The 12,264-nt window shown below is 38.6% G+C and overlaps 1 protein-coding gene across 1 annotated transcript; it reads left to right on the top strand.

Moving 5' to 3' along the window:
* The first annotated feature begins 624 nt into the window (after nucleotides 1–624).
* TNFSF18 (TNF superfamily member 18) lies at nucleotides 625–11,887 on the top strand. Its single transcript, XM_070396249.1, has 3 exons — nucleotides 625–808; nucleotides 7,241–7,271; nucleotides 9,474–11,887. Exons 1-3 carry the CDS (start codon nucleotides 653–655, stop codon nucleotides 9,818–9,820), a joined length of 534 nt encoding a protein of 177 aa, XP_070252350.1. The 5' UTR covers nucleotides 625–652; the 3' UTR covers nucleotides 9,821–11,887.
* The last annotated feature ends 377 nt before the right edge of the window (nucleotides 11,888–12,264 follow it).

Raw genomic sequence — 12,264 nt, 5'->3', positions numbered from 1 at the left:
AACTTTATTTCTGTTTGATGCCCACAGTGAATTATCAGGGTTTCCAAATAGTGAGGTTTTAGAGAATTAAGCTTGTTGTGGCTATATGTATTTCATATCAAATTCCAGTATCACCCTTGGTGCTTGCTAGAGATGACCTCAGAAGGAACATATTTTATATACTAGAAATTAATGAAACTCTATTTTACCAAACCATGCATCCTAGGCTTCCTAGCTTCTCACCCTCTTGCCTCACAATATTATAATATCTGAGGTATGAAAGGACCTTATTTTGGACTTTATTTCTTCTTACAAGAAATAAATTTCTTATTTGGAAATAATTTTTAATTCTGCACAGCACTGTACTTCCTCTTGCTTTGAGAAAGAATATTTTCCTTCCAAACTACCCTCGTGCTGTTTTTTTTTTTTTTTCATCCTCTTTATTTGTGTTGGCTTTTATGAAGCCTTCCGTTCTGCTGAGTGAATGCATTTGGCTTGGTACCAAATGAGAGTCAGCACTTAGCCTAGAAGTATCGTTTTTCCAATAAGACAGAATAAGGGAAACCCCGCCTTTTACACCCACTACTAATTAGCATAGGACAAAATCAAGTTGTTGCATCACTGGCCCATCATTTGTGAATTTCTCCTTCCACAGCTCTCATTTCTGCAGAGAATGAGTTTGAGACACATGGAGAATATGCCTCTACACCATGCAAGCCCTCCAGGAGCACCGAGGCCATGCTGGAAGCCATGGGTCTTCTCAGCACTGGTTATTGTGCTACTAGTCTGTTCCTTCAGCACAGTAGCCTTCACTCTTTTCCCACTCAAGGTAAGTAGATAACAGTACCTGAGATTGCTATTGGTTATAATCCTTTTGTCTTTTGTAAGTCTGGTATTGTCATTGCCACTCAGTATTGTTAGAGCTAGTTGAAAGGGACATGGAAGTGGAGATAATCTAATTTGTCATGGCATATGGCTTTAGAGGCTTATCTAAGGGTCATGAAATGAAAGGTATTGGAAAATGCTAAATGTTGGTGGCAGAACTGAGTTAGATGGAGAAAATTGCTTAATTAAATTAGCCATTTGACAGATGCCTGTGGAGTACTTTTTCCCTTTTTGGAACTTTGCTAAATAAATCCTCTTGGTGGAATGAAAAGGTGTAAAATATAATACTTGCTCTCAAGGAATGAGATGCAAGCTCTAGTCTAATGGAAGGAAGGAACATAAAAAGATGGTATGACTGAGGGAAGATGGGATAAGGTAAGTGACAGGTGGTTAGTGTATTTTTGAGGAGGGAAATGGCATTGACTAGGAATAAGAAGGTCCGGATTCTGGTTCTAGGTCTCCCAATAACTAGCTGTATGAATTCTCATTCTTAGTTTCTTTGTCTGAAAAATGGTGGTAGGAGAATGGATTTATTTATTATAAAGTCCCTTCTAGCTATAAGATACAGTGATTTATAATTCATCTAAGGTTGGTATAGAATATAAATGCTTTGAAGTTCAAGGGGGGGGGGGCAATGGCTTTGGGCTAGGGTGATCAAGGAAGGTTTCATGGAGGAAGGGTGAAACACATTCTTAATTGGGAAGCCCCTGATGCTTATCAGGAATTTCCCACTGAGCTCCAGTCCAAGTTGTGGGTCTAGTGAAGAGAATGGAGATCCTTTAGGTTTTTATTAGAAGATTTCCTAACTGTTGGCTGCATAGCACTGAGCAAAAAGAAATTAAAAAATGCTTTGTGTCATTTAGGATTTAGCCCATTTTTAGGTATGTTTGAAGATTCTGAGCCTTGGGGAGAATAAGGTGATACATACCCATTTAAGAAAGGACTGTGATGTGAAATCAGGAACTGCTGAAACATTTTTCTTAGGGAATTGGCCAGCAAAGATTTCAAAGATACAGTTCTCCAACTTAAGATATTTGAAAGCAATGGAGAAAAAATGTAGGAGCAAGCAGTACACTGTAGTTGATGTTGGGGCAAGTGTAGCTTTCCCCCAATAGCCCATTAGTCAGTATTGCACAGGGATAGACAAGTATACAGAGGTATTTCCAACCACATCTCCACTCTCTCAGGGAAGGTATCAAGCAATAGTCTGAATTTTCTAGAGCAGTGAAGCTTTGAGCAGAAAGAAGAGAACTGTTAGGAGTTCTGAGTGTTTAGATTGCTGAAGAAGGGGAAGGATGAGAATATAGCAATAGCTTAAATTTGGAAGTGCCTTTTTGTCCCCCAAACCACCAAAAATCAAGTCTCATGAGCTAGATGACTTTGAAGAACATAGGACATGTTATGTGTCACCCATCCCTGCACATGAATGGGGATCCAATGCATAGAAGAGGGGGAAAATACCTTTTTTAAAGGCACACAGTGGCTCTTACAAAGGGACAGAGGAATTTCAGGGGCATGGAGGATTCGATACCTCTTACCAGAATGGAACTTGACCAGTTTCATATGCTTGAGCTCTGATTCTGGATTCTCTCTCCCAGACAACCCATAGCTTCTCAATGAAAAGTTCTGCCCCTAAAGAAATAGCCCAGAGTTTGTTCCAAATTTGGAGATGTTTCATACTGTTCTGAAAGGATGCCATCATGGTGTATTTCCTATGGCAACAGCCAAGGGCCTGGTTGACAATACCAGGTTGTGTGCTCCACTTTCCATTGACTGCACTGCCCTTTCCTTATTGACCACAAACAAGTATACTTGGAAAAGAGGCCTGAGTAGCTGGCGGAAGGTGAGTCATTATGACGGGGCTGCTTCCACCTTCTCACAAGACCCATGAACCTTGGAGTTTAGATTATTTTAATCTGCACTCTTGTTTTTATATACAACATTCCACTTCCCAGCTTCCCCAGGCACTAATTCACCAAGCTTTAGACAGGAAGATTGGCTCCTTCTAGACCAGCGGTTCTCAACCTGTGGGTCGCGACCCCTTTGGGGGTTGAACGACCCTTTCACAGGGGTTGCCTAAGACCATTGGAAAACACATATATAATTACGTATTGTTTTTGTGATTAATCACTATGCTTTAATTATGTTCATTTGTAACAATGAAATTGGGGGTCACCACAACATGAGGAATTGTATTAAAGGGTTGCGGCATTAGGAAGGTTGAGAACCACTGTTCTAGACCAACAGAAATTTCTTTGGGAGAACATTATTTTCATTTCCCCCCTTCTTCTTTCAAAAGACAGTCAACTGAAAAGGATTGCTATGAGCCCAAGCAATTTCAACAACTCCTCAGTGAAAACAGCCTCACAGAAGTTGTCCCTAAGAGACCAAATGTTCAGGCGGGTCCCCTGCTTTAATGAAAAGAAGGATACTTCAAAAAGGGGAAGTTGTGCTTCTACTTAAAAGCAGAGTAGATTCTGTTTCCAAAGGATGATCTGATGAGGGTTGGTTTGGAGAAAGAATTATTGAACTTTGGCCATTTGAACCCAACTATGTGAATCTTGGCTTAAATCAAATGGGGTTACAAGAGCAACTGACCCTCTTCAGCAAAAATGAACTAAATTCAACCAAGCTGAAAGCCCCATATGCTTCTTTAGAAGTGGATATTTGCTTTTTCCACATATGACCAGAATTATAAATAGATACTGCCCCACAGAGGCCTGTGAGTCAGACAGGCTCTGTTTGGATCTCAGCCTGGTTGGCCTCTTATCAGCTGCATAACCTTGGGCTAGTTACTTAATCTCTTTCATACATTTCCACACCTGCAAATGAGCATGCTGCCAATTCTCATTATATAGAGTAGTGGTAAGGATTAATGAGACAGAACAGTGCCTGACCCATAAGTAGCCTTTCAGCACATTGTAGTGGTTAATATTTGCACCATTACTATTAATGACAGTACAGTGAATATAAATTTCAAAGGACTTTAACAATGTCGGTATTCCTTGCTTATCTATTTCACTTCCTTCATAAAAGACTACCTCTGCCAAATACTAGTAGATGATTTTTGTGACTGGACAGATTTTCACTGGTGGTAGTAATTAGAGAATGTCACAACGGTGGTTTCTGTATCTTATACTAGACATTACAGCAGCCCAAGAGGTAGTTTTTAGGATGTCTGTCTCTGGCCATTAGTCTATGACGTTAAGCTTCTCAACACTCTTTAGACATGAAAGTACAGAGCACAGATACTATCTACGGCTCTTACATCAGCATCCATTTATATTTAGATTGTTACGCAATTGCTCCATGAATGCAGTCGTCTTTCTAGAAAGATTATAAACTTCTTAAGAAGCAAGTGCCATAAATTACTTCTGTTTCTCCTGCTTATAATGCTGTATAATGTTGGGAATATAGTTGCTTAAAGTTTTATTCAGTTCTTTATTATAATCAGCATCATTATCAATATAGCTAATATTGAATGAGCAGGATTTAGACACAGAATATCTGGGCAAAGCCCTTCACAAGAATAGCCTCATTTAAATCATGACCAATTTCAATGAGCTAGATGCTATTATGTTTCTCATTTTATAAATGAGGAAATAAAAGTTAAGGGACTCCCTATCACATGCCTATCATGAGTTAAACTAAATGGAATTTCATCATCTCTTCTAAGAAATCCCAAGATGCAGAAGAGATAATTGCAAAAGCGAAAACAAACACAGGAATCTAGTGATTTATTATAAAATAGTGGCTTTCAAATGTTTTGATTGCACCCCTCTACTGAGATAAAAATGTTTTTTACTTTGATTTCAATCCCAAAATATATGCTATTATACATTATATCCAAGTACTAACACTATGTATATTAAAAAGATACACAAAATAGAAATTATAAGGGTGAACCAAATAATATGTTTAATGTAGTTTATTCATAGTGCAAAACCATCTTGCTTTTACCAAAGTATTATATTTTATAGAATATGCTAATATATATAACAAATACTTCTAAAATAACTGAACTAATATTTTAGTAGAGTAATTTTTTCAGTATGTTACTTTTATTTTCTTATATTAGTTTAACATTTCATGATACAATAATTTGAAGGTTCTATTCTAAGTTAATGTACCTTGATTCATGGTTTTGCCTGCCACAACTAAAAAAAAATGACCTCACAAAGAAAAGTAGATCAAAATGGAAAAATGCGTTCTTTAGTGTGCTTATCATGCTAAATTTCTTTTTAATTCTCACCTGGGGATATGTTTTTATTGATTTTTAGAGAGAGAGGAAGGGGGAGAGAGGTAGAGTGAGGGAGAGACAAAAACATTGATGTGGAAGAGAAACAGAGATTTGTTGCCTTCCATATGTGCCCCAACTGGGGATCGAACCTAAAACCTAGGTGTCCTGATTGGGAATTGAACCTGCAACCTTTTGGTCTATAGGACAATGTCCACCAATTGAGCCACCAGGGCATAGCTGACACTGACTTTTTAATCCCCATTCAGTGTTACAAAGTTTTTATGTTCTTAAAAATTTAAATAAAGTTGGTATTTATTCCATTCATGCTTTTCCTTCCACAACTTAAATTCCATGGTTTACAATTATAAACCTAACCTTGCATTAACCCACTCACTTTTTTCTCTCTCTTTCTTAATTATATTCTTCAGGTTTTTGCAACACTGAAGTCCCACTTGAAGTTAGTGGCCATAAATTTAAATTAAGACCTTTCAACAAAGTCTTTTTCCTCAGTTGTATTCAACTGTGAAAGACACAGAGTAGCTGGATTTAATTAATGTTGACAATTTTCCAGGATGGGAAATTTGTCAGAATATAATTTTCTGTTCTCCCTTACACCAAAATCCCTCCAATTTATTTTTTTCTCATTTACTTTTCAACTCATTCAAATGAAGCTTCTGTCCTTATCACATTGAGGAGCCTACTTTCATCAAGGACCCCAGTGACTGTGCCACGCCCATCTGTCAATTCTTTGTCCTCTTCTTTCTTGACCCACCAAAAGCATTTGACATAGGTGATCACTCCTCTTTCCTGAAACACTTTCTTCTCTTGGTTCCAAATATCACACTACCTCTGTTTCCTTTCTGACTTACTGGTCTTTCCTTCTTAACCTTCTTTGCTGGTTCTTCCTCATTCCCTGACCTCTAAACATTGCAGTGTGCCAGGGCTCCTGCCTATCTACACTCCACTGACTTGATGATTTCATAGTCTCCAGTCTTAAAGCATCACATGGTAGCTGAAGATTTCAAACTTATACCATCAGAACTCCTTAAATTCCATCTTCACAGATCCAATTGCCTACCTGATTCTCCTACCTAGATATTTAATAAGCCTCACACACTTGACATGTCCCAAAGCAAACTCATGGTTCTCTCTGTTCCCATAATTTACTCTTCTTAAGTCTTACTCATTTGAATGATTCCAATGACTCAAGCCCCAAATCTTGGAGTCTTCTTGGACTCCTCTCATTTTCTCATCCCATATCCATGTCAGGACCTCTGTTGGCTCTATTTCCAATCACTTATCACCATGTGCTCTGCTAGAACCTTGGTTGGAGGCACTGTGATTTCTTGCCCAGATGACTACAAGGATCTCTTAGCTTGTCTCACTGCTTTTTCCCTTCCCTCCCTTCATTTATTCCTAGCAGACAAAGAAATCTTATAAAAGAAAAATGTGCAACATCTTTAAGTTCAAAAAGTCTTTTAAGTACTTTGCCATATGGAAACCAATATACTTTACATAGTACAATTTTTTTATTATGCTTATCTCACTACAAGTATTTAAAGCGTGTAAACTGTGGTATGTTGCAACAGTTTGAAACTGAGGTCTTCTCAGGGTATTTCAGTTATTATATATGACATGTGATTGTCTGGATATTAAACAAGGGTGGCTTTATTGACCTGAGTTATAAATATTTCTATAACTTCTAACTATTTCAAATAAAAATAAACATAAATAGAAATTCTATTACTTTATTCTCACATGCCAAGGGATCACCTTGTGTAAACACTGGGGTGTGGAAAGTACTGTTTATGGAAAATTTCTATAGCCTGAGAGAAAGAGAGTTCAAGATCAAATAGTTGTCCTGTGGGTAGAGGTTAGGTGGATGGAATGAGACCTTAATATTTGCCTAGAAGGTTCAAAAGGGTAACTAGGTAATAAAAGGTAAAGGACGAGGCCAGCCATCTGTAAAGGGAAGCTGAGAGAGACGAGACAGGGTGGAAGGAGGAATTTTTTTTTTTTTTTAACTTGGTTAGCAAAAGAAGTTTCCTTCAGGAATATGAAGCTCTAAATAAACCAATTAAGAAACTTGTGACATTGTCATTATCCTGACCAATTTTTCTTTTTCTTCCCCTACAGGCAGTCAGTGAGCCCTGTGTAGCTAAGTTTGGTAAGTAACCTGTTTTGCATGCCTTCTTTTTACTTTTCTTAGTATTTGATGCAAGAAGGCACATTCCAATGCTGTTGAGGAAGCCTTTATCCTATTTTATTCATTTTTCAGCTACTATTTATAACTGCTCATTATGTGCCAATCACTTGTCTAGGAACTGAGGATTCTGAGGTCACACAGATAGACCAGCATGAAGCTAATATCAAGGTCATATCTCTGGGCAGGAACGCATATCACTCTTACAGGCCTGGGAATCTGAGATACAGGAACATACTTTTAATACAAGGTTTTAATAAACACACTATTCACATCTCTACAATTTTTCTCTCTGACAAACCTAAAGTCTTCCACACATTTCACATATTGCCGGTGTTCAGCAGAGTGTGTGTGTGTGTGTGTTGGGGGGGGGGGGGGTGGTGGTGGTGCTATTTTTGTTTCTAAATGTATAGAAGAGGAATGAGTGTTGGGGGGAAGGAGTGGCCACTCCCTCTGCTCCTTTTTCTTTTCCTCTTAGTTCCTGAGTCACTTTCCCTTATAGTGACCTGGTATTTGCTTAGGAAACACTAAAATATACAGTTAAATTGAACCTTAGAGTATGTCTTAAAAGACATAAAAAATAAAAATAAACGCATTTTGGGTTGTTTATATGTTTTAGGCCAAACCTGCACTTTCAGCTGAGAGAGAACATTTCTAGAGATAACTACAACCCCTGCTTCCTGTACAGCGCAAACTGCCAGGCTCCCCAGGCTCCTGGGAATTAGGAAATCCCTTTTCACTGGTCTCTGTCTTTGTGATTAGTTTTGCTTTTCTAGTGAATGGAGTAAAACTCATGATATCTTTGAAATTCCCTTTTGATGTGGTAAAAGTTGAGGACTTCAAGTGGTGGTCTGTGAGTGGCCCCGTCACAGAATTAAATAAGAGAACCAGTGACACTTCTTCCTGGTGACTTGCTTGCCCATTGACTAGGTGTACTACATGTCAAGCAAGAGGAAATTTACTGGGCTTTGGGATTGCCCATACAGGGAGACTTTGCTTCTTGCTCTAATGATCTTTCCTTTATGATCCTTCAGAATCTATCCTCAAAGGTGTATATTATTCATATACATATAAATAAGAATTTAAGTCAATATGTCATTTCTTCCAGGGTATTTTCTTTTTTTTTAAAAAAATATATTTTATTGATTTTTACAGAGAGGAAGGGAGAGGGATAGAGAGTTAGAAACATCGATGAGAGAGAAACATCGATCAGCTGCCTCCTGCACACCCCCCTACTGGGGATGTGCCCGCAACCAAGGTACATGCCCCTGACTGGAATTGAACCCGGGACCCTTGAGTTCGCAGGCTGACGCTCTATCCACTGAGCCAAACCGGTTAGGGCCCAGGGTATTTTCTTATCAAAGTTCTTTCTACTTATGAGATAAAGGCTTTGCCCCCATAGCAAAAATTATGGAGAATTAGTGAACAGGCCAGATAAGTATTTTGGGTGGTAAAAGCATTTCCTGAGCCTCTGAAATCACACTTCTATATGCAAACAATTAACAATAGTAAAACATGTAAATTCCATATATACCTATGAAAATAAATCACTAAGTCTTGACCCTTTCCCCACACCCTGTGATAACATTAAGCTAGGGATACTTATATTTAAACAGTCAAATTATTTCCATTTCTAAACTGACAAATTTACCCAGTAGCTATTTTTGGAGGGTTTGGCTAGTGATATCTCAAAGGGTTCTTGAATGATATATACCCATAAACTACAGATTCATGAGGAAGGTCTCATTGATAAAGTGACACATAGTAAACAGTACTTACATAGAAAAGCATGAACACACTTCCTGGACTGCCGACCCTGGTTATCAGTCCTGGTGTATAATTCCTCTCTCCCTCTCTCCTTTTTTCTTTCTTTCACCTACTGATCAACGAGAGATATAATGCCACCTAAAACTTAACCCCCTTTCTCTGTTCCAAATCCATTTCCTTAGAATTCCCCAAGTACGTAAAGCATTTAGGATTTGCAATTTTTCTAAAACAAGGAACAGCTAGATACTTAATATACTCAAATTGTGGCTGGAGATGATCAGTATAGACCAGGTAAAGAAACACACTATAAGGGGGAAAGAAGTATATAACCAGGAAGATGATGGAATCATTAAATGATGATGCTTTCCATTTTCCCCCTCCCTTGTAAATTTCTTACAGGACCATTGCCTTCAAGATGGCAAATGGCATCTCCTAAACCTCCTTGCGTGAGTCAGATAGCTGATTGGGAGCTGAAGATACTTCGGGATGGCTTGTATTCCATTTATGGCGAAGTGGCTCCCAATAAAACCTACAAGGAACCAGCTCCTTTTGAAGTGCGGCTGCGTAAAAACAAAGGCATCATACAAGTTCTAACAAACAACGCTATAATCCAGAATGTAGGAGGGACTTATGAGTTGCATGCTGGAGATATAATAGACTTGATCTTCAATGCTGAACATCAGGTTCTAAAGAATAATACGTACTGGGGGGTCATACTGCTAGCCAATCCCCAATTCATCTCCTAGAGTCTTGATTTGGTCTCCCCATCCTTTTCAGCACATGCAGAGACCTGGTGGGTGGGTTGGAGGAGGCAGATTTTCAATGCCTACAGTTTGGGTACACAAATCAACACAACAAACAGAACTCCTCTGCAGATGAACTTTCATCTCTCATGGTCATCGGAAAGAGACTCAGAGGAAGGACCAAAGATATTTGGTTACCCCTGGCATTGGGTTGGCAAAGACAGTACTAATCCATAGTAAAAATGAATATGGGTGGTTAAAGAGCAGAGGCTTCTCAAAGAGTCTGTCTAACCTTTGAATTCCTGGGTGGAAAAATGAAGTCTTATTCTCATGGGAGTCTTACTTGTTATGCTAAAAGGATCCAGCACTGTAGCCTGGACTTGTTCTCATATTCTTGGACTGTTTCACTTTATTCTTCCCATACTCGCAACTTCTGAGACCCTCCTAATAAAAAGCAGTCAGACTGGCAGGGTAGCCTCAGATATGCGAACAACATCCCTCTTTAAATGCAATGATATTAGAGGATAGAGAACACTCTAGAAAGATACTGGGATAGGGACACAGGTCGCATGGAATGGAATGCACTTTATTTGGGAATTTCCCTTGATTTCATTCATCATACTCAGGATACAGGCTACTTTACAAAGCCAGTAGGTTGAAGAGGTCATTCTGAACCTTCACATAGGGTTTCATGAGAAGTCGTTGGTATGTGTGTCTGAACATTGTCAATGGTAAAGATAGAGTAAGCTTTAGTAATCACAATATCTCACCCAGAAATTTGTACTACCAATGCTGGATAATGTCCTGGAAAGATTTCATGTATTTAGTTGGCTATCCATGGTTTATAAAGTGCTTTCGCATATCACATGGCAACTCTATAAAGTTAATGGGGCAGGTATTTGGGGCACAAAGAGAATACGAAGGCAGATAGAGCATAAGTAACTTGTCTCAATACACAGAACTAGTGATTAATGGGGCCAATAGGCTTCCCACTGCATCACCGCCTTAGCTTTAGAGTTGGTATTTCTGCCATCATGTTACAGATGATAAAGTTTAGCAGGTTCAATTTTCAGGAAGTGTACTCCCGTTCAGCCCAAAGTGGGTGGAGGAAAGCTGTAACAGGTCTTTCCTTTCTTGACAATCTTCTTTTCCTTTCCCTACTTGGAGCAGGGGGCACAGGGGTGTTGCTCAGGGCTTACTCCAACCAAATCCCCTTCCTCACTTTGAAGAGCCTGTCTTAGTCAAATGTGTACAAACTCAACTCAATGCCAGCCTGCTAAAGTTTGGAACTCTGTTCAATTAATATGCTACTTGTGGGTTCTTTTTGATAGTTATATAATATGATTATATGTTAACCAAATTTAAAATATTTATGGATATTTATATAAAGCTGCATTATGTTAATTAATAGTGTCACATATAAAGCTAACTTAAGTATATTTGTATTGTGTATAACAAAAATTGCTCTGGGAACAGGTTGAACCTGAGGCCAAGTTGTTTCTTAGTAATTTTCTAAACACCATGCCTTGTCCATCTTGCATTTGTGTATCTTCTCAGGAAATTAAAGTTATATCACATTTATTTATGGAAACTTGGTGGAATTGATCGTTATTAATTTGTAAGCAACAGTCTGCTGGAATGGGTTGGCACTCATTTGTGAGAGCTGATGGTTAAATTTTTGGAAGTTTTTCAATTTGGTTATTAAATATTGCCAAATTGACCATGGTGGGGTTAGTTATACCATGGGAATTGGCAAACACTACCAATCAGATGTGTGTGTGTGTGTGTGTGTGTGTTTTGTTTGTTTTTGAGAGCCCATTTACCAGCACACCACTGTTTGTAAAACTCTCCTTCTTAATGACTCCTCTTTGCTTCTGCCTCATTCCTGAGGCAATCAAGGCAGACAAGGGAAAGAGTGAAATTATATTCCCAGCAAAATCCTCACTTGGTAGTGATTTCTCAGGGCGAGGAGAGGTCTCCTCAGCTACAACCAGAGAGAGAACTACCAACAGATGATCTTCGGATGGCCCTGGGGTTGTAACTTCAGCTTTTGTTTTCAATGCATACTGTTTTCTTAAATAGTTACTTATCTTTTAAACCTATAATAAATTGTATCTTGGTAAGTGGACTGTGACTGACTTATTTGTGGCTTATCAGACTACAGTTAGTGAGCTAGAGAACAGGAGGACACATCTGAAGATTCCTTGTGTATATGTAACACTGCTTGGCAAGTGTTAGGCTGAAGTAAGAGCTGGATGCAATTAGCTTTTGGTTGTAACCCAATATCTAATAGGTTAGTGAGACAATTTCACTATCTGACTTCCACCCACCTCAACTCCACCCCACTCAATCTCGTCATTAATCCTTCTCACACTAATTGTTATTACCTTCTATTTTGCCCTATCAAAACTAACCTATAGTGTGATACATCCCTGCAGGGTTAAGTC

The sequence above is a fragment of the Myotis yumanensis genome, unplaced genomic scaffold (assembly GCF_028538775.1).
Source record: "Myotis yumanensis isolate MYYU_CA2020_CCGP unplaced genomic scaffold, mMyoYum1.0.hap1 SCAF_17, whole genome shotgun sequence".
Lineage (NCBI taxonomy): Eukaryota > Metazoa > Chordata > Mammalia > Chiroptera > Vespertilionidae > Myotis > Myotis yumanensis.
The sequence above is the reverse complement of the archived record's forward strand: the minus strand, read 5'-3'. Positions and strand labels throughout refer to the sequence as shown.